The following is a 25,817-nucleotide window of genomic DNA, read 5'->3' on the forward strand; positions in this document are numbered from 1 at the left end:
TCTCACAGGACACTATTGAATCAGCCGAAATCAGACGATTTTTTTACCAGCCGAATAGAGGTTGGCGAAATACGAGATATTTGGTACTCCTTCCGTTCCAAATTATAGATCGTTCGATTTTTTTTAACTCCAAGTTGATCACTCGTCTTATTAATAAAACTATGCAATGAACCACTTTTTTTGTGATGGCTTGTTCAATACAAGTTATTCAAAAAATAATTTAAATTTGATTATATTTATATAATTTTTTTGAATAAGATGAGTGACCAAATTTAGTGTTACAAAAATCAAATGACAAATAATTTGAAACGCAGGAGTACATTTTACGTGACCATCCGGCTTCCACGCGGGTAGTGCAGGGCCAAAGTGGGAGGAGGTAATTAATTTGCCCATAAACGCCCAGGTGGCTGTCCATTTCCGAAATAACGCGACAACGACAGGAGTGACCCGCAAAAGAAACGCATCTCTCTCTCTCGCCAAAAGCTCCCTCTCACATCCCCCTCTCCCTCTCTGTAACGGGCGCACGCGCACACACCCCCACACTGGCGCCAGCGCAGTGGGCGAGCGAGTGGAGCGAGCCGAGCCGCCGCCGCCTCCTCCTCCTGCTCCGCCGCCGCGCGCCAGCATCCGGTGAGTCCTCAGCTCCCCTTCCCGATCTCCAGCCAGCCGATCTCGCGCGGGGCGCCCCGCCCAATTGTGGCGGCAGCAGCAGCTCGGCGTGGGGCCACCGGGGGGGGGGGGGGGGGTTCCGTTACCTTTTCAGCCGAGTGCGGGCGCGGCGGCCGAGATCTCGCGCCCGGGGGCTCTGTCGGCGGGGGCTGCAGTTTCCGGCCGCTCCTGTGATCCTGACGGGCTCGGTTCGGTGGGTGCGGCCGTCGCTGGCACTGTGCCGCAGTTGGGTGGGGCGATCTGCGGGGAGGAGATGGTTGGATGGGGCGCTCGGGAAGGGGGGAGGGCGCAATTCTGCACGAATTGAATTTTGTTCGCTAGCCGAGTCATGTTTCGTTTCGTGAAGGTGTCGGTGCCCTGATCTAAGCAAGTGCACGTTTCCCTCGTTGGTTATAATGCTGTAGTTGTAATCTTTAATCTGTGAAACGGAATGAAAGAATGCATGCTTGCTGCAGCTTGGGGTTGGGGGGTTACTCTCAGCTCAGGAATTGAGGGGATTGGCTCCCTCGATTTGGTGAGCTGTGGAATGGCAGCACTTTTTTGTGCAATAGGGGAAATGGATTTCGGTTGTGTATGAATTTGCTCTGTGAAGGCAAGTGCCCTTGCAGGCGTCTAACAACTGATAGTAAAATAAGGGGCACATGTATCTTCTGTCTGTTTACCATGATGATTCTAACAATGTACACCGAAAAACTGTTGGAGCAAGTGTGGGGGGGCTTGTGCTTGAAGTTTTGGTTGTCTCCTTTACAGTTGGTGACTTGTTGGCTGTAATACAACCCACATGATAGAAGCTTCGATGGAGTGTTTCCATGTGTCGAGCTCCTTTTCATGCCACCGCTATGCATAATTTGCAGTTATTGTCTTTGTTCTCAACTTCTCATGTTTGTGCCAACCGCTTCCCCAATTAACTCTTCCAATAAAAGAACCGCAGACCCACAGTCATTGTTAGAGATGGTGCTGTGCAATATTTTGCGAGAATTAATGAGTAGTTGAGAAAAATAACCCTTTTATTCATCTTGTAATCTGAACAAAATTAATACATGCTGTATAAGATTGAAATCTTGAAGAGGATTTCGATTGAAATAATTAGCTCCAGAGAGCTAGCTCATTCAATCTTGAATTTTATAATTTTTCCTCACAGTATGTTTAAGCTATGGTAGCCTACCATATGTAACCGGAAGGTCCCGGGTTCGAGCCCAGCCTCTGCACATTTGTGTGGGTAAGGCTTGTGGCTTAAAAATAACCCTTCCCCAGACCCCGCACAGTGCGGGAAGCCTACGGCACTGGGTACGCCCTTTTATGTTTAAGCTATGGGTACTATCTCTTTCTCTTTTGCTGTTGGAACTGGATCTTCTGGCTGTGATATGATGCATCTTGTAATTTTTTGCTTTATGCCTTTAAACTGAGAAGAATATATTATTTTCTTCGTAATGACACAATTAAGTAGCGCCATCTCTTTTTCTTTTGCTTTCTTTGTTTCTCCTGTCCGTTGAATACAAACACAGACTGACACTGGATGCACTATTATTTATTATGCTAATTACTTTAATTTTTTACGCTGCAGGACTTATAAATTACTTCAAGGTGTAAAGCTGTCAATTTAATCATGGCAAGTTCCAACATGTCTGAACCTCGTGACTCTCGGGAACCTACTTCACCCTCACCATCCACATCATCTTCTATATCGAGGTATAGCACATCCCAGTTTTTCCCTCTTGCTCATTTACCATGTTTCTGAATTGGTTCTAAGGTTCTAAGCTGCTATATCAGCAAAAAAGAATATTTTATCCTGTATTTGCTCACAGAATCAATTGCTTTCCAAAGCTGTTTCATTTTCATCTCACACCCTGTTGATTTTTTTTAAATTCTTTCTGTTTGACATTTTTCTGTATTTGTTTGTGCACTTGAATTCTTCTTTGTTAGAGGTACAAGAAGCAGCAGCTAGCAAACACCTATCCTATATAACTTGTTACTTGTTCGCTGTTCTACAGGGAAAAAGGTGACCTGGCAGAGGTTGATGATCCTGAAAGTGCAATGTCCACTGTTGCCCGATTGTTGGAAGACCTCCATGCTAGTATGGTATCTCCATCAGAGAAGGAAGCTACAACCAGAAGGTTACTTGAACTGGCCAAAACAAAAAAGGAGGCAAGGATTTTGATAGGTAGCCATTCTCAGGCAATGCCACTGATTATATCTACCCTTAGAATTGGATCATCTGCAGCAAAAGTAAATGCTGCAGCCCTACTTAGCGCTCTCTGTAAGGAAGAGGACTTGCGTGTGAGAGTCCTCCTAGGAGGTTGTATACCACCCTTGATCTCTCTTTTGAAGTCCGAATCCTCTGAAGCCAAGAAGGCTGCTGCTGATGCTATATATGAAGTGTCTTCTGGTGGACTTTCGGATGATCACATAGGTAGGAAAATATTTGTGACTGAAGGTGTTGTGCCAACTCTGTGGGACTTGCTTAATCCTAGGTCCCGCCAAGATAGAGTGGTTGAGGGATTTGTGACTGGGGCTTTAAGGAATCTCTGTGGGGACAAAGACGGTTATTGGAAGGCCACACTTGAAGCTGGTGGTGTTGAAATTATTACTGGTCTTCTTTCATCTAAGAATACTGCTTCTCAATCAAATGCTGCCTCCCTTTTGGCACGGTTTATCTCCGCTTTTGGTGATAGCATTCCCAAAATTATAGATGCTGGGGCTGTTAAGGCCCTTCTTCACCTTCTAAATCGAGATAATGTCATTTCTGTTCGTGAAAGTGCTGCTGATGCTTTGGAGGCCCTGTCTTCCAAATCTAGTATCGCAAAGAAAGCTGTAGTGGATGCAGGAGGCCTCCCTATTCTGATTGGAGCTGTTGTAGCTCCTTCAAAAGAATGCATGCAGGGTGAGACATGTCATTCTCTACAAAGCCATGCTGTCCATGCTTTATCAAATATTTGTGGCGGAACAACATCTCTGTTGCTTTACCTTGGTGAGCTCTGCCAAGCACCCCGGTCACCTGTTCCCCTTGCCGACATTCTTGGAGCACTTGCATATTCTTTGATGGTTTTTGATGGCACTGATGGTAAATCCTTTGATCCAGTTGAGATTGAAAATACTTTGGTTGTGCTCCTAAAATCTCATGACAGTAAGCTTGACCGTATTCTTGAGGCTTTAGCGAGTCTCTATGGGAATGACTGCCTCTCTGGCAGACTTGATCACTCTAATTCTAAGAAGGTGCTAGTTGGGCTGATTACCATGGCTCCTGCTGATGTTCAAGAACATCTTGTCCGTGCCTTAACTAGCTTGTGTGGTGATGGTGTTGGAATATGGGAGGCTCTTGGAAAGAGAGAAGGGGTTCAGTTGCTTATATCATTACTTGGGCTTTCCAGTGAGCAGCAGCAGGAATATGCAGTTTCATTGTTGGCTATCTTGAGTGATAAAGTAGATGACAGTAAGTGGGCAATAACAGCTGCTGGCGGTATCCCTCCACTTGTCCAGCTACTGGAAACAGGATCTCAAAAGGCAAAGGAGGATGCAGCTTACATCATGTGGAACATGTGCTCTGACAGCAATGATATTAGGGCATGTATTGAGAGTGCTGGGGCTGTTCTGGCACTAATTTGGCTTCTAAAGAGCGGCAGCCCTCGTGGGCAGGAGTCATCAGTCAAAGCACTCAAGAAGCTGATACGATCAGCTGATTCTGCTACAATCAATCAGTTATTAGCATTACTGTTCAGTGACTCATTGAACTCGAAGGCTCATGTCATTACAGTTCTTGGACATATTCTTGCGCTGGCACCTCAGAGAGATCTAATCCAGAATGGAACTCCAGCTAATAAAGGCCTTAAGTCACTTGTTCTTGTTCTTGAATCATCAAATGAAGAAACACAGGAGATTGCTGCTACTGTGATGGCTGATATTTTCACTATGCGTCAGGATATTTGTGACATCTTGGCAATTGATGAAATTGTTCAGCCATGCATGAAGCACTTGACAAGTGGAAATCAAGTTATTGCAACACAGTCTGCCCGAGCTTTAGGAGCGCTATCATGTTCAGCTAGTGCCACATCAAAAAACAAGATGTCATGCTTAACTGAAGGTGATGTGCGACCTCTTATAGAGATGGCAAAGACATCATCAATTGATGTTGCTGAAACAGCATTTGCTGCATTAGCAAATCTCCTATCAGATGCACAGATTGCTAAAGAAGCATTAGATGACAATATTGTCATGGCTTTGACTAGAGTGCTCAAGGAAGGGAGTTTAGAAGGTAAGATTAGTGCTTCACGATCACTTCGCCAGTTGCTCAACCAGTTCCCCCTCAGTGAAGTTCTTCCAGATTACTCACAGTGCTGTTTTATTATTCATGCACTGCTGGTGTGTTTATCTGGCATCAGTTTGGACAATGTTACAAGTCTGGAACCCCTTGATGTACTTGCATTGATGGCTAGAACAAAGGAAGATTCACATTTTAGCCCCCCTCTGTGTACTGCCTTTCTTGAAGTTCCAGAAAGCTTAGAACCTTTAGTTCGCTGTGTTAGTATTGGGCCTCCACCTATTCAAGATAAGTCCATTCAAATCCTTGCAAATCTCTGTCAGGGTCGACATTCTCTATTAGGTGAATATTTAAACAGAAGTCAAGGATGCATTGCTTCTCTTGCCAGTAGAGTTATGGAGTCAAAAGACATGGAAATAAGAATTAGCAGTGCAGTCATCCTCATATCTGCAATGAGGGACAGGAGAGAACAGTCGATTGATATTCTTGAAGCATCAAAGCTTCTGAAGGATCTGATATCAGCACTTGTCGATATGCTGAAGCAACATTCCTCTTTAACGTCACTAGACATTGAAATTTGGAAACCTTACACGGAGAAAAGTCCACTTAATTATGAGCAGGATGTTTTGAGTGTACCAGAATTAGGGAAGGTTTCAGAAGAAACTGTTGCACTATGGTTGCTTTCACTGATTTGTTCTTATCATGCACGGAGTAAATATACTGTTATGGAGCTCGGTGGTGTTGATGCAGTATCTGATAGACTTGCTAGCTGTACTGCTAATCGACAGGTGTGTTTCACAACTAAATATTCTGTTTTCCTGTAACTTGTGCTTTAACTGTAATAATTTAAATTGTTGCTGGTTAAGATCTTTTCTTCTTACAACTGATGTAGTGTTAAGGGGCATGTAAGGATAGATAGACTGCTGTAGTGTTAAGGGGCACGTAAGGATAGATAGATAGCATGCAAACATTGATAAGTCAAAGCATTCCTGTATTTTTGAATCCTGCTGGATACAATTTTTTTTCTCTCAAACGCACAGGAGAGCTGCGCATCAATATGTTAAGAAGAAGGGGTAGAGAACCCGAAAAAGTTACAGATATCAGGGCCTGTAAACCCGCCCTTTTTACAAACAAGAGTACTAACTTACTCTTAGAAAAACAACTCAGGAACACTAGACCACACACCTAAGTGGCTGTAGATGCTTGGGCAAGGAGGAAAGAAACTCCTCGAGCCCCAGCAAAGGACCACTGCAACAACTCATCATTATTGACTGAAACGATGGTGGATAAACTAGGATTGGCTCCTTCAAAGACACAGCGGTTCCGATGGTTTCACAGGGTCCAAGCTCCTAAGATGATAATGGAGTTTAAACCTTTCTTTCCTTGACCTGAGACCCTCTTGCTTATGTTATCCCACCATTCTTCAAAGGATGATCCTGTGAGCTGAAACCTTGCAAGATAGTGAACCAGACTTGCTGGGAAAAAACACAGGAAACCAACAAGTGGTCAATTGTCTCATCTGATTGGTCACAAGTGGATACAAAAAATATAGGTCACTTCAAATATTTGTCTACTTTCTCTTTTTTTATTCATTCTTGAAGGAATTTTTACTTTGAACCGACTTCTGTAAAAGAATGAGATTGTTGACTAATTTTAGGTGTTCTACTTGCACAATAAACCAGTAAAACATCAGTACATATAATACCATTAGTTTTCGTGTTAAGTATTTAAAAGAAAGCCAATGTGATTTTGGAGTATGGTTACATTTTTTTGGACTATTGGTTATCAAACATTTAATGGACATATTCTAGGAAGATTCGTTATGATTTGCCATGTTTTTTTTTTGAGGGCAAGTCACAAGTGCTTATATTGATATAGCAGCAGGGTTACAGTCTTTGGCGAATGCGTCCATTAGGAAGCTTGGAACGCAATTCGACCAAAGTTACTGCTTACAGAAAGAAAACATTATTCTAAGTTCCTACCTAGAAAGAGAAGTCCACTCATACACCCCACAGATAAACTGTGTAGAAATATTTGGTTGGCCTCTTTAATCTTTTATTCCAACTTGCTTAGTAAATTGATGGAGACGCTAGACTCTAGATTCACCTTTAATTCTTGATAACTCCATTGCTTGGGTACAAGATACAGAAGTGTACAAACATTATATTATTATTACACAATTAGTTCCTACTATTCAATTGTTGTTGAGAACATAACAAGCAAAACTTTGAATCGTGATGGTCCACTTACTAGAGATCGGATATTTTATAGCCATGTTTACATTCGTTGTTGCATTACTCATCTTTTCCATATTGTACTGTTTGTTCCCCTATGTTTATTTCCAGGCCTTACTAGCTGCTCCATGTTACAGGAACAGTATGAAGACTCAGAAAATATTTGGACTTGTGCCCTTCTGTTGGCTACATTGTTTCAGGATTCAGTGATTGTTCAGTCTTCAGAAATAATGCGAACAGTACCTTCTTTAGCATCCTTGCTAAAATCCGATGATATCATCAATAAATACTTTGCTGCTCAAGCACTGGCCAGCCTTGTTTCCACTGGAAGTAGAGGTATACAGCTTGCTATTGCAAATTCTGGTGCAGTTTTGTGTGCCGTAGCCTTGATCGGACAGGTAGAATCTGATATGCCAAATCTTGTTACAATGGCGGAAGAATTCAAGTTGGCAGAGAATCCAAGTCAAATAATATTGAGAACCCTTTTTGAGCTTGAAGATGTTTGCACTGGTGCTATTGCTCGAAGGTCCATACCCTTGCTAGTGGATCTACTTAAACCAATGCCAGACAGACCAGGTGCACCTCTGATCGCTTTGCACCTTCTGACTCAGCTAGCAGAAGGTAGTGAGACAAATAAAGTTGCTATGGCAGAGGCTGGAGCTTTAGATGCTTTGACTAAGTATCTATCTTTAAGCCCTCAGGACTCAACTGAAACTACTATAACCAATTTGCTAGGGATCTTATACAGTAATCCTGATCTACTTTACCATGAATCATCACGTAGCACTTCAAATCAGCTGGTAGCTGTCTTACGTTTGGGCTCAAGAAGTTCTAGGCTTAGTGCAGTAAGGACGTTGCAGAAGCTCTTTGATTCAGAGAATATAAGGGACACCGAAGTGGCTTGGCAAGCTATTCAACCATTACTTGCCATGCTTGAGTCAGGAACTGAAATAGAACAGCAGGCAGCACTTGTTGCGCTTATCAAGCTTTCCGCTGGGAATATCTCGAAGGGTTCTGCGATGTTTGATGTGGAAGGCAACACACTTGAAAATCTTTACAAAATTTTATCCTTCAGTTCGTCATTGGAGCTTAAGAAAGATGCTGCTCGACTCTGCTGTATTTTATTTGAGAATTCAACGATACGCGCATCACCAATTGCAGCAGAATGTCTTCAACCCCTGATATCTTTAATGACATCTGGATCTAGTATGGCTGTTGAACCAGCTGTTTGTGCTCTGAATAGACTACTTGAGGAGGAGTACAATGCAGAGGTTGCTGCAACTGGTGAAGTTATTGATCTTCTTGTTAGTTTTGTTCCTGGCACAAACTACCAGTTGTCTGAAGCGTGTATTGGTGCTCTCATAAAGTTGGGCAAGGACCGTCCAAACTGCAAGCTTGACATGGTTAAAGCTGGTATCATTGAGCATGCACTTGATATGATTCTTGATGTTCCTGTATCTGTTAGTTCATCCATTGCTGAATTGCTTCGCATTTTGACAAACAACAGTGGCATTGCTAAAAGTTCTGCTGCTGCAAAGATGGTGGAGCCACTTTTCTTACTTTTACGTCGCCCAGATGTTACCATGTGGGACCAGCACAGCGCATTGCAAGCACTCGTAAATATTTTGGAGAAACCTCAGAGCCTAGCAGCGTTGAAGTTGACTCCCAGTCAAATAATTGAGCCTTTAATATCATTTCTTGAGTCTCCCTCCCAAGCAATTCAGCAACTTGGCACTGAGGTGCTCTCACATCTTCTAGAACAGGAGCATTTTCAACAGGATATCACTACAAAAAATGCAGTTGTTCCCCTTGTGCAGCTTGCTGGTATTGGAATCTTGAGCTTACAACAAACTGCAGTTAAAGCACTTGAAAGCATATCACAGAGTTGGCCCAAGGCTGTAGCAGATGCAGGTGGTATTTTTGAACTTTCAAAGGTAATTGTCCAAGATGATCCTCAGCCAAGTCAAGCACTATGGGAATCTGCAGCACTTGTGTTATGTAATGTTTTGCGTTATAATTCTGACAACTATGTTAAAGTCTCAATGGCTGTACTTGTAAGATTGCTGAACTCCACCATGGAGAGTACTGTCACAATAGCTCTCAGCGCTCTACTTGTTCAAGAAAAAGGTAGTTCACGCTGTGCTGTGGCCATGGCTGAGGCTGGGGCAGTACGTGCACTCTTGGAGCTCCTCAAGAGCCATCAGTGTGAGGAATCTGCAGCAAGATTGCTTGAAGCGCTGATAAACAATTCAAGGGTCCGTGAAACAAAAGTTGCCAAGTATGCTATTGCTCCTCTCTCACAGTATCTGTTAGATCCTCAGTCTAAGAACCAGTCAGCAAAGTTTCTGGTGACTCTTGCACTAGGTGACATTTTCCAGCATGAGTCACTTGCAAGAGCAAGTGACTCTGTGTCTGCCTGCCGTGCTCTTGTAAGCCTACTTGAGGACCAGCCTACGGATGACATGACAATGGTTGCTATTTGTGCACTGCAAAGCTTAGTGATGCACAGTAGGACAAACCGACGAGCTGTTGCGGAGGCTGGGGGCATTTTGGTTGTACAAGAATTGCTACTTTCTCCAAATGTGGATATCTCAGGACAGGCTGCTCTTCTAATCAAGTACCTATTTTCAAATCATACATTGCAAGAATACGTGTCGAATGAGCTCATTCGGTCTCTCACTGGTAAGATGGCAATCTTTACGCTGAAGTCTGTCATTATATTTTATCTCAGATGACTGTTTCTTCATGTTCATGTGTGAAGTCCAGTGCCCTTTTATTGTGAAAATTAAATGGTTATTCATTTTCCAGTTTGTACTTGATAAAACATGAATATCTAATCAAAAGCAGATGTGTTAAGTGACAAAATAATTGAATTGCAAGTGTTTGATGGTTTTATCCTGCTTAGTGATGGATGGGTTTGATTGTTTCTCTAATGTCAATTGTAATTTATTGCAGCTGCCTTGGAGAGAGAGCTGCTCTCTACATCATCTATTAATGAAGTTATTTTGAGGACCATATATGTGATGTTCAGCAACTTCAAAAAGGTACGGTTTTCAGAGGCAGCAACCTTGTGCATACCCCATCTGGTTTGTGCCCTGAAGGATGGAAATGAGGCTGCCCAAGAGAGTGTACTCGACACCCTTTGCTTGCTGAAGGAATCTTGGCCCCAAATGAATGAAGACATCGCTAAAGCCCAGTCCCTGATTTCAGCTGAAGCCATACCTGTACTACAAATGCTTATGAAGACCTGTCCTCCCAGCTTTCATGAGAGAGCTGATAGTTTGCTGCATTGCTTGCCTGGTTGCTTGACAGTGACCATCATTCGTGGGAATAATTTGAAACAGACCATGGGAGGTACAAATGCATTTTGTTGCCTGCAAATAGGAAATGGTCCTCCAAGGCAAACTAAGGTAACTTTTTTTGTAGATGGTTCTGCTCAATAATTCATTCGTGATGCACTTGGCTCCGAAAGCCAGCAATGAGCCTTGCAAGACTGGGAACATTGTTTAGCATGTGATATTCGTAGTGGACATCATAATTGATATTTTCTGTTCTCTGTGGCTGCTGATTGTTTTGCTGAATGTCAGGTGGTTAACCACAGCATCTGCCCAGCATGGAACGAGGGATTCACTTGGTTATTCGACGTCGCTCCAAAAGGGCAGAAGCTCTACATCATATGCAAAAGCAAAAATACATTCGGAAAGGTATGGTCATATGGGTGGCATTTGTTCACATGTTTCGTTTTCTTGGTTCATTGTCTGTAATTCCTTTGTTACTTCTCAAATGTTGCTATTTTCGTTGCAGTCGACCCTTGGGAGAGTAACCATCCAGATCGACAAGGTTGTCACCGAGGGTGTATACAGCGGGTTCTTCAGCCTCAGCCACGATGGCGGTAAGGACGGCTCGAGAACCCTTGAGATAGAGATTGTATGGTCTAACAGGCCATCCAACGACAGTATGTAGCATATGGCTGATTTGACTGACGCCAATCTTATACTCCTGGCCTCCATGTAAATCAGCCCCCATGATCATCCAAATTCATTTATATGTAGAAAGGCGGGACACTTAGATAACCCGCACTATCATCATTCAATTATTTTTAGGTCCTCCCTGGATTGTAGCCTTACAGCCGTAACAGATTTTGGACCGGGTAATTTTTTTTGTACAGGCGAATATGCTTCCTGTAATTATATTTTTAGTGTAGAATGGTGTGAGACGTTGAAACGCAACTGACACGAACATTTATTTATGTGATGTGTGGCGACATCATGGGTGTGTGCTGTTCATTGTACTCATCTGTTGCTCCGTTTGAGACTACCGTTTTCAGTGATGCCTGCTCTTATAGAAAGCAAATACTTGGATTCTTTTTTACCCTAGTGATAGATCTTGTGCACATGGTTGCAAACTTGCAATTGTAATTCTTGGCCCCGTCGTGTTTAGGGGCTCATGTCATGTGCCATCGTACGTGTTGTCATGTGTCTACTGATCAACCATCGATTGGTTTTCTCGTCTGGTGCTACCTACTTGACCCGAAATGACAGTGAATGCTGAAGCCGCTGTGTGCTACCTCACACCCCGGAGTGTGCCGTCCGTCTGCAGGCCATTGGCAGCAACTGTCAGGGTGTACGGAATCGATAGGGTTTTGAACGGTCAAGGTCAACACCCGGATATCTAAGAAGATTCTGGAGATTTTAAAGAGGAGAGAGAGAGAGAGAGAGAGAGAGTGATTCAGGAAGGAGGTTTGCTATCCTAATTCCTCACATAAAAAGCAAGTTGAGAGTTCAACCGGACACCAATTGGCTCAGCTGTTGATTTTTTGCGCGGGCCATGACCTGTTTCGGGAATCCTAATTCCTATTAGGATTTTGTATAAATTTTATTTGGGTCAATCCCCCTTTCAAGTTGACTAATATTTTGTTAAGCTTTTGGTCATATCTTTTGGACTGTTAGACCTACATACATTGAACAATCCAAATCCATATTCAAAACATTTTCCTTAAACCTAGAACATTTTTTTTCAAACACTTCTTTTTCTTGAGGGAAACATTTTCCTTCAAACTTGAGCACGGTGTATTGCTTTTGCGCCATCCCCATGTGGTTCAATTATTTCGCATTGGCCCTTGTTTCTTCAGTTTCTTGGAGGCCAAATATTTTTTATTTTAATTTCAATACCCAACAAAACAAACAAAATCACATAAAAATGACCATGAGGAATTCTTAAAATATTTTTCTAACGTAGGATATTGCATACTCCCTCCATACCCAAAAAACCTGACGTTTAGGACAAGGTTTGAGTCAAACCTTGAGAATATAAATCATGAATAACTCTCAAGTTGTTGAGTTTGAAAATGTAAAAATTATATGAATAGATTTGTCTTAAAAAATATTTTTATGAAAGTATACATATATCACTTTTTGATAAATATTTTTAGAGGAATAAGAAGTCAAAGTTGTGTTTTGGAGACCGTGTCACTGTCCTAAACGTCAGGTTTTTTGGGTACGGAGGGAGTACTCACCATACTAAAGTTGACATGTTCAGAGTTGTGAATGGAACTTTTATTTGATGGGGGTCTATTAGTATTTGGAAAAGTCAAACTGCATAAATTTGGACCAATAATTAGTTAAGTTATGTGTATATTTAATATAAAAAGTTATACTAACATATTAATGTTTCCTGAAACTTTAAGCATGGTATTGATCACTTTTGTAATAAATGATAGTATATTTGAAGAAGTTAGGCCGGCTATTCCAAGTGCAGGGTTCATAGAAGTTTCGTGCACATTAAATATACTGTCACATCAGCATCAATGATGACAAGGCAGGGTAATTATTAGGGGGGAGAGAGAGAGTTTCATTAGGATGCACTATGAAAACCAAATGAAACTTGCATTAAGGGCTAGAGATTTTCATTTCATATAACTGCGCCAGTTCCTTGTCTCACAATTAAATTCTACAGTTAGCCTATGAAACCGTGAATTAAATTGCTCATTGGAGTTCTTATTTCATTCATCAACTCAAAACTCTTTCGATAACATGACACTCTCCTTGTCTGCCAGAGCTGGCTAGGCGAGGCAAGCCCAGGCAAGCTCGTTGAGGAACCGACCTTAATATTCAAAGTGCAATTTGAAAAGCTCTTCAAATTCCAATGTGCATTGTAAAAGGAATAATGGATGTGCAGAATACAATGAGAAGTCACGCTTGGATCGTAAAGTTCTTGACTCAGAAAAAACCGATGCGAATGATATAGACAAAAAGAAGAACATCCTCCATCAGTACTTGCTGCATAAACACCGGCAATGAAAGTTGACAATGACATCCTGCTTGTACAATAGCTTCCCCTCAATATAATGAACGTTATCTGCCGATCAAAGGACTGTCATGGCGAATATAAAATATTCTCCTGAAGAATTCTGCTCGATGCACAAGTGGGTGTTAGCGTTGTTAGCAATGCAATCTTGTCTGATGCACTGATTATTGATCGATCGTATAGTAAATTAGTAATCGTCCACATGTACTGACCACTGAGATATTGGCCACTTAGTGGACGCTGATTTCGAAGCTCCCGTTGCTTAACGCGCTCCACTGATTAGATTTTATAGTAGATTATTATTCTATACACTGTCATATTGGCAAGAGCTAGCACACGATGTTGACATGACTCTTGATCCTACATGTTAGCTCAAAGTCTTCAGTGTTCATTCTTCTCTGGAGCAGGTGCATGCTAAAATAACGTGTTGATCCACACGCGGTCTGCCAGTCGCCGTCAGTCTAACACGAGTTCGATCGATAACGTGTTGGCAGTCATGGGCGCAAGCTGCTTAGGAGTTAGGACTATAGACTTGGATTCAAAAGAGCCTTGCATTGGAGACAGATTTTTTTTTAGATAAAGGAAACATCTCCGGCCTCTGCAGCCGCACACAGCCAAATTTTTACAAAAATCTCAGCACACAAGCTGATAAAATAAAATTAAGAGTACACAAACGACTTAAAGGAATTAAAAGCAAAGTCTATTATTGCTTCTCCATCCATTCTTGACAAAGATATCCAAGGCGACGACCTCCAATGCCTTGCTCGCCAAACAGATAGTCTTCCTTTTATTCTCACGCTGTAGCAGGGACCAAAATCGGAGCCAGTATGCTCTCCTATCTCCCACATAAATGAGGTAAATATTTTTTTTCTAAAAAATTAAATCGTTAGGTGTACACCATATCGCCCACATAAGAGCTGCAGCTCCAATAAACATTAAACTTTTTTCTTTCTTGCTTATGCTTGTTAACCAATTTCTAAGCATATGCGTTATTGATTTTGGTGGAGTTAACCTAGTAGCTGCATTGGATACAGAGGTGGCATCGTTTTGAATAGCTGCAATTTTTGTTCCGGTCAATTAATCTGTCGTGAGCCTTGGGGGCTCGTGTCATGTGCTACCTCGTGTGTCGTCACACGTCTGGTGTCTAGTTTGTCATGATATGAATTCTGTTCCTCGTCTGTAAAGTGCCAACCCTATCTGACGCCTCTAGTAGTTGCCAACAAGTTGGTTTTCTTTGTCGTTTCATGCCAACGTTCAATGTTGCATTGGAGGCCGAACAATTTACTACTAATAAGCATGTGCAGTCTGGGATGTATGGTCATGCAATCCAAGTATCTAACATCGACACATATTTTTGTGATAAAGTAAGTGTACGTCTCGGGCATCTGTAAGGCACCCAGCCCGTGTTTATTACAAAGTTTTTCAGCTCTACGGCTGATCAAAGGGGAACAAAAAACCATTAAATAAAAGAAAAAGTTCGAATTACACCTTGGAACTATTATAGAAATTTCGATTTTCAACCTTCAACTACAAAATTGAATAACATAGGTCATCCAACTGTCAAAGGCAGACAAATTTAGCCCTTAGAGCGGTTTCCAAGGTGATTTTGTATTTTTAAAAAATTAAAGAAATTCTAACTAGATCTAAAAAATCAAAACTAATTCATTTTAGATCAGAAAAATTTGAAACTAGTACCAATTTTTTTTAAAATGTAACCTATCTATTATCGCTCTATTTAAATCTTTGTTATTAAAAAATAATAGATATAACTACGAGAAACCAAATATTATGAAAATAAAAAATGAATCAGAACATCTAAAAAGTATCGTGCCAATAGATAGGTTACATTTAACTACAAGCAACCAAATATTATGAAAATAAAAAATGAATTTGAATAACTGAATAGTATCGTGCCAATAGATAGGTTACATTTTTAGAAAACTTTCGATACACATTTCGTATCTTTTATTTAAAATGAATTACTTATGATTTTTTAGTTTAAAATTGAATATTTTTAATTATTACAAAATGGAAAAACCACCTTCAAAACCACCTAAGGGGTTAAATTTTCCCCATTTGAACAATTGGATGGCCTGTGTTATCCGGTTTTGTAGTTGAAGGATGAAAATCAGACTTTTGTGATAGTTCAAAGATGTAAACCGAACTTTCCCTTAAATAAATGATGCAGAAATAAAGGATAGAAATGTCTATTATTGTTTCTCCGTCCGTTCATCGCTGTTGTTGGCAAAAAAAAAAAAGCTTCATAGCAACGACCTCCAATTCGTAAGTACACGGAATGGTCTGCCAATATCAACACATTGATGGCCTAGGTAAGTTAGAAAAACTCTGTGACTGATTAAAACCCAATATCTAAGAATCAGAGAGACTATACGTTATAGGCTTAGAGCTATGGCCTATGGCTATCTAAGTTGGGGCACCCATTTTTTGTTTGCTTAGACTGAGGCCAACAGCGTGAGCCAAAAGCATTTTTTGCCTCGCGCTTGCCACTATGCGTGTTCGGTTCCTCCTCCAACAGACGGAGCATCGCGGGAGGCAAATTGCTTACGGAGGAGAGAGGGGATGCAAAATTGCATCGCCTCTCCTTAAAGGCATTCGAGCCGCGGGAGGGGAGCAGAGCTCCGGCGGCGGCGCCGTGCGGCTGCCGTTCCACCGCGCCGCCCTGCCCCTTCGCTGTCGCTGCTCCCATGCACGCGCGCCGCCGCTTCGCCTCGCCGCAGCTCTGCCGGGCGCGGGCTGCGACGCCGCGCGCGGGCCTCGCCACCGCACGCCGGCTGCCCCAGCTCGCCTTGACGGCCGGATCCAGGGGCAAGGAGCAGGGCGGAGGCCGCCGGGCCGCTGGAGCTCGCGGAGACAGGTGCTCGCCGTGGGGGCCGCCGCCGCCGCACCGTAGCCGCGCCGCTCGCCGTGGAGGAGGCTGGGGAGGGAAGGAGGTCGTGCCCACCGCCGCTTGGAGGTTGCGAGGGAGGCGCCGCCGGCCTGGCCGCCATGGAGAGGGATGGCCTGGCCGCCATGGATCCGCGAAGAGAGAAGGGGAGAGCGCGGAGCGGCGGCGAGCGCTGTGCACGCCGTGCCTCCTCGGCGCGCTGCGGCGGGTGCTGCTGCTCCGGTGAGTGCTCGGCCCGATTCGCTGGCTCCGCGCCTTGGCCGCCGCCGTGCGAGCTCGCCGCAGACTGGCCGCCGCGCGCCTCCCGCGGCGGCTTGGCGGCGTCGGACGGCGTCGGACTCCTTCCTCTGCTTCTTTCTCTCCATGGCCAGCTTCTTCTTCTTCGCCGGCGCCTCCGCGACGGCGGCATCATCACGGGAGGCGTCCGAGGCAGAAATAGCCTCGGGCACCGCGAGGTCAGTCTGGGGCCTTTTTTTATCGGCCATCCGAGCTCACTCGCCGCGATTCTGAGCACGGCGTCGATGTGGCGGAGGAGTAGGGAGCGGCGGAGGCTCCGGCCGGAGATGAAGGGGAGGGGGCGGCGCGGACCGGAGGAGAGCGAGGACGACTTCTTTTTCCTTCCTGCTGTTGGAGACGAAACTTTTTGCCTGCCCGAGCCGGCCTCCGTGCACAATGCATATCTACGAATGCCTATTCCATTTTGCAATCGCTTGTTGGAGTCAGTCTTACAAGCTAAGCGAGCTTGGCAGATTCCCGGCCGTAGAACTGGCTTTACGATGGAATGAAACGAAACACACCACGTGCCAGCAGTACTATAGTAGCACTAGTAGATAGTCTGAAGTCTGAACCAATGTTTGAAGCTGTACTTGCATTTGTTTCCACAGCATCTTGTTGCTACTATACTTAGCTTGGATGGCAAAAATAACGAAGGCGGCAGAGTGAACTCGATGAGCAACAGTGAGAGTGCAGATCGTATACAGTTGCAAGTCCAGGTCGACTTGTTTCCTCACACAGGCACCAAATTAATTAAATGTTCAGGACGTGCCAAATCAAACCCGGTAGGATTTGAACGTTGAACGGTCATGGCCAGCACACGGAATTCTAAGATGATTTTGCAGGCTGCTGGCTAGCTAGAGGTTTGAAGAGCAGCAGCGAGAAGCCGCCATCCCGTCCCATTGTCGGCACGCGACGAGGGAGCTGGAATCAGAGCACGTGAGTACGTTAGATACGTACGATACGTAGTATCACAACTGGCTCACCAACCATCAACCAAAACAAGAAGAGAGAAAGCCGTTGCATTTTATTTCTTGATGGTTTTGCAGACGCCTTCATCTTGTCCTGCTCGCGAAGAGCTGGTCGACAGGTCGGATTCATGCTCGTTTCGGTCTTGTTGCCTCTTGAGCCCGGCCAGAAATTATTCGAAACAAACCCTAGGAATGAAAAATCCATGGCCTTGGAAACTCACCGTCCAGATAATTAAGCTTGGTGTTCTTCTCGATCTTCTGTTTCTACTGCTTAATTAATTTTGGAGCACGCGCGTGTAGGAAGGACTGATGCCAGGATGATGCCATGTTTCAACAACCACTGGTCGCCAGTTGAACTTGGACTCCACCGTCTCCGCGTACTCATTGCTTGGGTCATCACCCCGTGTGTGTGTGTGGATCAGTACGTTGTTCTCGGTTCTGCAATTCCACTTGGCTGTCCGATCCGATTGTCGTGGTGGTCAAACTTTTCTTTAACACCAACAAGCTCAAGACTAGACTATATAATAATTAATATTCCATCCGTCCTCAAATATAATTCATTCTGGGATTCAAAATTTATCCTCAATATAAGTGATTCTAGGTTGAGAGTGGATCCAACCATATCTTAATTGTGCACCATTTTCAGATCTTTTCCAATAGAAAGATATTTTTTTCGCGACCGTGCATGGGCACGTTTATCATTAAAAAGGGAAGAGAAGTGTTACAAAAGAGTCAGTTACGGAGCAAGAACCGACTCAAAACAAACCGACATACTCGATTACTCGACACCCGTTGCGCAACCCGGAAGCCTACCTAGTTTACAAACCGACATACTCCAATAGAAAGATATGCATGCAACAATGTGGGGGAGGTGCATGGGAAGAGACATGCTAGTTTAATTAGCGCATTCTCAATGCTTAATAATTAGGGGTAGGAGAGTATTTTATACACAACCATAATCTGTCCTAAAACTCTAGAATGACTTACATTCCAGGACGGAGGGAGTATTTAGTAATTCCAGTGTGTTGGCCATGACCGTAAGACACTTACAATGCCTCTTACTAACGTACTTTATTTGTTCTTGAAGATATAACATATAGGACTAGCTAATTCGCTAATAAAAGCTAATTAATTAATAGTTTATCCTAAATATTGTATATTTTAGAATGAAAAAGGGAGTAAACCACAGCATGCATATAGAAATTATATTTTTGCTCAGCCTGTGTTATCATTCCACACGGCAATAACCAGGGACCAGGAGGTGGTGATAGAATAGAGATGACCTTTTCATCCAATCAGACGAAAACAACTTGAGTAATAAACAAGAAACACTGGAGCTGTTGTGAGCCTGACAGCTAGTCCAGCGTCAGTTTATTTGGAACCTTCCATTGCTTAACGCGCTCAAGACTGTATTAATCGTTGACATGGACAGGAGAGATGTTGACCCAACTCTCGATCGTATCACAAAACTCAAGTCTTTATTAGCCTTCTCTGGACTAGAAAAGATAAGGTAGCTATATAAATGTATCCACACGCCGTCCATAGTTGGATTATCCGTGGAAAAATGCGGCTCACCAACCGAGATAATTAATGTAACAAGATGTATATTTTTCACGTGTGAACTAAACATAATGCTAGGTCGAAAAATGTGTTCAGCATGAGAGAAAATTTCACCTCACAGCTCTTTAGGTACTTAGTATATATGCTATACATAATGCAGGCGTTTAGATATGGGCACGGTGATTAAAATGAAACAAATTATGATTTGACAGCGACATCAGACAGATCTGACATATGCTGTCCAAATATCAAAGACCTATGCATGCAACATCATAGAGAAAAAGTTTGCACACAGAAAAATGCAACAAATACTTTGTTGCATGCCTCTGACTTCATAAGAAAAATTCCCACCACAACACTATTTATGGTATGTTTCATGCAACATTTGAAACCAAAGTGCAGCAAATGAAAACTAGATTTTCTATCACTTTTATTTGCAGCAACTAGAAGTGGAACTGTTCACAACTTTGATCGCTAATTAGGGATATTAAATAAAGACAGTTTACAAAACTAATTCCAAAACTGCTGCGCTAGGAACCCTGACGAATCTAATGAGGCCTCTGACCGCATGATTAGAAGATGGTTACTGTAACATCACTGTAGCCAATCATTGATTAGTTGCCGTCATTAGACTTGTCGCGAAAAGTTACACCCACCCGTGAACAGATTTTGCAAATATACTTTTATTAAATCATGCATGCAAGATTCCCTTCTAGAAGTTTCTAGAAGAGGAACAACCAAATGAGACCTAGGATACATACGCACATACACTAAAAACTCTAGAACTTCAGGAGCAAAACAAATCAAGGCTGTAACACTGCAACATCACATTGCAATTCCCTACAGAAGTTAATTCTCGTGGAATCTTGCAATTTAAAATCGGTGGAAATTTTTTTCGGATAAATAAATCGATTTGGAACACAAGAACCAAAAACATAAACATAATAATTCGTGAACAACGCTAAAATACATTTTATTTTGTGAAACAACAAAGAGGTGCCAATGTACTTTAGAGTGCTAGCAGGAGTGCAGGACCACGTTTAGCAGAAATCTGAGTGCTTCACCTAACCCCAAAAAATTCCAAAACCCAGAGCCAAAGCACCAAAGCCAAAACTCTCCCAAAAGAAAACAAAAAAAAAACAGAGAGAAAACAAAAGAAATTGCGGAGCAGTTTCCGAAGCCGCGTGGCCTGCGCGGCGTCCTCCTTCCTCCTCATCTGTCCTCCTGTATAAATACCCCCGCCCCCGCCATTCTTCCTCTGTTCTCCCACCACCACCACCATCCCTCCTCGAGGCAGAGGAAGGGGGAGGAAAACCTCCAAGCCGCCGCGTCGCGGGCGCCCACACCACTCCTCCCTCCTGCCCTCGCCTCGCCATGGCCGCCGCGCTCCTCCTGGCGGTCCTCCTCCCGCTCGTGGCCACCCCGTCCCGCGCCGCCGCGCCGGCAAGTGCGCCCTCCACCGCCGCGTTCCAGCTCCACGGCGACGTCTATCCCACAGGGTACGTGACCTCCTCCTCTCCTCCCGGGCCCTTGATCAAGGATTTTGGGCAAGAATCCGCTGCGGCGAGGGAAGAGGGATTGGCCGCAAGATTTTTTTTTAATTCTTGCCGTCGGATTGATTGGATGCAAAATCTGGAGTCTTTTCGCCCAATCGGGGCTGGTGGCGTGGCGGATTGTTCTGCGCGCGCCTGCTGCGAATGCAGGCCGCCGCCGTCTCGCCTCGTTTCCGTCGCGCCGCGGGCGTTGGGCTTCGTCTGACCGAATCCTCTCTTTTGACTTTGCGCCCCCCTTTTGCCTGCATTTCCTTTTCGCGGTTCGTCGTCAGTGCTAGTTCAGAGCATCACCAATTTAGTATTCACTCCAACCGAATCTTACCGCGATAGTTACCGTTTTACCGCTTGCTCTTCGCTCCAACCGAATCATCTTGGATTCTTGGTCCTTGCTGGCGTGCTACTTTCAGGTTGTTGCGTGTTTCCATGAGCATTGACTTTTACTAGTCTTTAACCCCGGTCGAAATTTCCTAGTGTGCCCCCCCCCCCCCCCCCCCCGACCCCCCCGTCTGTTACTACCTGACTGACTAGCTTGTGGAGTTTCTTGCTCTTAGTTTGTCAGTAACTCCACATTTTTTCTGTTGCACGAAAGGAGAGCATCCTCTGCTTATTTTCTTTGTCCAATTTTCACTTGTTAAAAATATAAGCCTGATTTCCTTTACCATCTAATTCCATCCATGTTTACAAGCTTTTGTACTTGTGTACAGCACTTGACATTCTGTTCCACCTCTGCAGCCACTACTATGTCACTATGAACATTGGGAACCCGGCGAAGCCCTACTTCCTGGACGTTGACACCGGCAGCGACCTCACATGGCTTCAGTGCGACGCACCCTGCCAGAGCTGCAACAAGGTACAGTTGATGATTGTTCAGAACTGCATCATCATAACTCTAGTCTTGGTTACTGGGGTCCACTGTGTTTGCCTGTTTGATCATGGTATTCGTTTCAGAATGAACACTGAAGCTACGTTGCAAAGAAACATGTTGTTCTAAGTCCAAGTCTTTTTTTTTAAAAGCAACACGCTTCTGGTTTAAATTTGACTTGTCTTTGTATTATTCCTACTTTGCCGATAGGTTTGACCCCAGGAATTGGTATCAGTTTTGATTCCAAACATCCCACATGAACTAATTGACTTCTCCAGTTCAACGAAAACTTTATTTTCATTTTTATTTCTAGGTTTGCTTGGAAATGTAGAATTTTGACATGCTCCTTGATCTTGTGTACCTGATGGTTGTTGCAGGTGCCGCACCCATTGTATCGGCCTGCACAGAACAGGCTTATACCGTGTGCAGATTCTCTTTGCACTGCACTCCACAGTGGACTGGGTTCAAACAAGAAGTGCCCTTCACCAAAACAATGTGACTACCAAATCAAGTACACAGACAGCGCATCATCTCAAGGTGTGCTTATCAATGACAACTTCTCGCTGCCCCTCAAGTCCTCCAACATTCGTCCCAGCCTGACCTTTGGGTATAACACTTGAGTGAGTAATATATTTCTTGATAGTGTTGCTGGATTCAGTTGTTCATATGGTTGCTTTTGTTTGCAAAAAAAGCTGTGGGTATGATCAGCAAGTTGGAAAAAATGGTGCGGTGCAAGCAGTGACAGACGGCTTACTTGGGCTTGGGAGGGGATCAGTTAGCCTTCTTTCACAGCTCAAGCAACAAGGGGTCACCAAGAATGTCCTTGGCCATTGCCTCAGCACGAATGGAGGGGGGTTCCTCTTCTTTGGGGATAATATTGTGCCTACGTCACGCGTAACTTGGGTGCCTATGGCTCGGAGCACATCTGGGTACACATCATTATCTCCAGTGCTTCTTTTGCAATTGGCGTTGCTTTATTTCTGATATGACCATATAAAACTGTGTCCATATTTGATTTCTGCAAGTTATTTAACACTCTGTTACAATTTGGTCTGAAGGTCAATTTAACGTTAAAAATTCAGTGCAAGTATTATCCTTTTTGTGCCACTGGATTGGAAGGCTAATTTTTCACATAAAGTCATAAATTCCCTTGACAACTCAGTAATGGTATACTTTATAAATAATTTGCACTCCTGTTTATTATTATCTCCAGGCTATTTCTAGATTTTGATGCCAGCTTACAAAATTAACGACCATTCTTAAAAAAACAAGAAAAACTAGGCGTCCCTTGATTGTTCAGGACAAGTATAACACAGGAAATACTGCACATGAGAATCAGTTTATTTGATTCTTGCAAGTTTGTTAGCACTCTGTCACAATATATTAGTGTAGGGATAATATGCCATTACTGTAATTTTTCACAGAATTTCCAGAATTTTCGATACTTTGATGTTAGTTTATGGAATTAATAGCCATTTTTCAAAAATAAGACGCAGGGTATCTTTTGATTGTTAGAATTTATGAATGTACTCAGGTCAAGTATAACACCTGAATTGCAATACCGAGAGCCTGAGAATCAGGATATACATCATGGCTAATTCCATATATCAGACTTGTATATAGGGGGCTACAGGCATCTACGAACTTTTTTTTTTGTCCCCTTTCTTCATTAGTTTTGACACATTATACAACATTGTTTCTCCAGGAACTACTACTCCCCTGGCTCAGGAACGCTTAACTTTGATAAACGTTCGCTAGGCGTAAAGCCTATGGAGGTCGTATTTGACAGTGGTAGCACCTATACCTACTTCACTGCCCAGCCATACCAAGCTGTTGTCTCTGCGGTATATTTCAGTCATGATGTGTCCCATTTTCCATGATTTTTTTATTTCAGTCATGATGTGTCCCATTTTCCATGATTTTTTTAAGAAAATAAACAGTAAACTAATAGTACTCTGACCTTGCAGCTCAAAGCTGGTCTCAGCAAATCACTTAAACAAGTGTCAGATCCTGAGTTGCCTCTGTGCTGGAAAGGGCAAAAGGCATTGAAATCTGTGTTTGACGTCAAGAAGGAATTCAAGTCACTGTCTCTGAGCTTTGCCAATGGCAAGAATGCTGTCATGGAGATCCCTCCTGAAAACTACCTCGTTGTCACTGTAAACACTCAAGACTTAACTGACTAGCATTAGTGTTTTACAGAATGAAATGATTGCTAAATGCCTTCTTACATTTTGTGCCAGAAAAATGGAAATGCGTGCTTGGGCATCCTTGACGGAACGGCAGCTAAGCTGAGTTTCAACGTAATTGGAGGTAAAGAGTCCAGTCCTACAGTTCCCAGTTTTGAAACTCTGATATACTGCAACTTTATGTAATAACTTCTGTTGAACTTTTGTTTTGTAGACATCACAATGCAAGATCAGATGGTGATATATGATAATGAGAAAGCGCAGATTGGATGGGTGCGTGGACCATGCAGTAGGAGTGCCAAGTCTATTCTGTCTTCCTTTCCATGACCATTTCCCACATTAGAACCATTTGCTCTTGAATCCATTTCCGTGTACTGCTGATGGAGTTTGTGAAAATTACTATAGTCAAAACTCCTCGGAATGGTCAACTTCCCAACTGAAGTGTGCCAGCTTGTTACTGTCGGAATAATGCATGTTACATGTGAGGGGAATGAGATTATAGGAGTGAAGGTTAGAGAGACAATAGGAAGTTATTAACACTGGCTGTATGCTCCCTGTGTTCATAATGAAATGGGAGTCCGTGATTTATAAGGCTGGTCTGAGTTGTTTTTGTATACCATTTACTTGAAGATACTCTAGACTTCAATTTTATAATTAAGGACACAGAGCTGCTTATTCCATTGCAATAGTACAAATAAATTTATGCCCAAAAAAATCACATAAACTGAGTGGCCCACTATTTGGTTAATGAAATGAATAGAGGACAAGTGTGGGTTGCTTTCTGTGATTGCAGAGAGTCCTGATGTATTGCAGTTCATATATAAAGTAACTTTCAAGAGTTAGTAGTACTCTGTAGATTAGGTATAAAACATTTAAACCTGATGGTATTTATTTTGAGAAGGATTTCTCACTAAAATTCAAATCAAATTCGTACCAATTAATTTCTCGTAATTTACTGATAAAGGTAAATAATTTGCACAGAGATGAGTGGTTTCACTGTTTCTAGAAATACATATACATAGGTTTATACTTTATAGTCAATATATTGGCACAGGACACATGAATTGTGTGAGCTTATGTATCCCAAAATCATGACTCCAGAGACAATTTTCTAATCGTATCTCATGACGTGTACAAAAAACATTTTGTCATTTACTCTGATTTTCCACATTCTGCTGTGAGCTGTAATAGGGCAACTCGATATATACCAAGAATATCATTTCAGTGGAGAAATACTTCGCTCCTTCCCTAAACCCTAAACCCTATGTATTTTTTCGCAACCGTGCCTGAGCACGTTTTTCATTAAGAGGGGAACCTAAACCTTATTTGTTATCTGCTATAACATACTACTATCTTAAATAACTTGCAATCTGTGAGGAATTTGTTTATGGGACATCCAAATTGTGTGGTTTGATTCCTAGAGCATCACAGTTACATTTTTTTGCCTATAACACACCGAGAATATGTGTGTGTGTTTTCTCTGGGCGGGTTGGAGATGTCATTAGGTATGTGAAAAATCGGATGCCTAATTTCTCAGAGCAAAGTGGTTGTGATCTATACACATTGTCACTTTCCAGCTGCCTATTGGCCATATGTACGTTATGTGCAATGCAAATAGATACCATATGGACCAATAATATACCCTGGTGCTCTGCTAAGTCAATAGTGCATCCAGTTCAGGAAAACTAAAATTGTGAATTACCAGATCCATCCATTGATACTCTAAATGTAAAAGCCTATTTCTGGAATAACTCCGGAGTCAGTTGTTGTGAGAGATAAAAATATCTTGTTGGAGAGTTCACATTTCTCTCATCTGCCTCAGCAGAAGTCGAAGCTGGACGTGAAGGCACTCGTCGAAACATACCCCACTACAAAGAAAATAAAAAATTTCAAGATCAATACTGTAGGGCCTGTAGCCCAGTGGTTACAAGAGCCTCGATAGCACCTGAGATCTTGGGTTCGACTCTCCATGAGAGCGAATATTTCGGGATTTAACGGCGTTGTGCATTCAGTGGTAGGCAACATTTCCGTCCCGTCGATAGT

The 25,817-nt window shown here is 42.9% G+C and overlaps 2 protein-coding genes across 2 annotated transcripts; both read left to right on the plus strand.

Annotated features, from left to right (window-relative positions):
* The first annotated feature begins 444 nt into the window (after nucleotides 1–444).
* LOC120643845 (protein CELLULOSE SYNTHASE INTERACTIVE 3-like) lies at nucleotides 445–11,488 on the plus strand. The gene is made up of 7 exons (XM_039920326.1): nucleotides 445–630; nucleotides 2,234–2,358; nucleotides 2,661–5,712; nucleotides 7,296–9,840; nucleotides 10,114–10,568; nucleotides 10,746–10,862; nucleotides 10,963–11,488. Exons 2-7 carry the CDS (start codon nucleotides 2,276–2,278, stop codon nucleotides 11,119–11,121), a joined length of 6,411 nt encoding a protein of 2,136 aa, XP_039776260.1. The 5' UTR covers nucleotides 445–630; nucleotides 2,234–2,275; the 3' UTR covers nucleotides 11,122–11,488.
* Nucleotides 11,489–20,430: 8,942 nt separating this feature from the next.
* On the plus strand, nucleotides 20,431–24,432 carry LOC120643846 (aspartic proteinase Asp1-like). Its single transcript, XM_039920327.1, has 8 exons — nucleotides 20,431–20,672; nucleotides 21,459–21,576; nucleotides 21,966–22,195; nucleotides 22,281–22,517; nucleotides 23,294–23,432; nucleotides 23,556–23,744; nucleotides 23,829–23,898; nucleotides 23,989–24,432. Exons 1-8 carry the CDS (start codon nucleotides 20,548–20,550, stop codon nucleotides 24,099–24,101), a joined length of 1,221 nt encoding a protein of 406 aa, XP_039776261.1. The 5' UTR covers nucleotides 20,431–20,547; the 3' UTR covers nucleotides 24,102–24,432.
* Nucleotides 24,433–25,817: the final 1,385 nt, after the last annotated feature.

This window comes from Panicum virgatum, chromosome 8K, assembly GCF_016808335.1.
Source record: "Panicum virgatum strain AP13 chromosome 8K, P.virgatum_v5, whole genome shotgun sequence".
NCBI lineage: Eukaryota > Viridiplantae > Streptophyta > Magnoliopsida > Poales > Poaceae > Panicum > Panicum virgatum.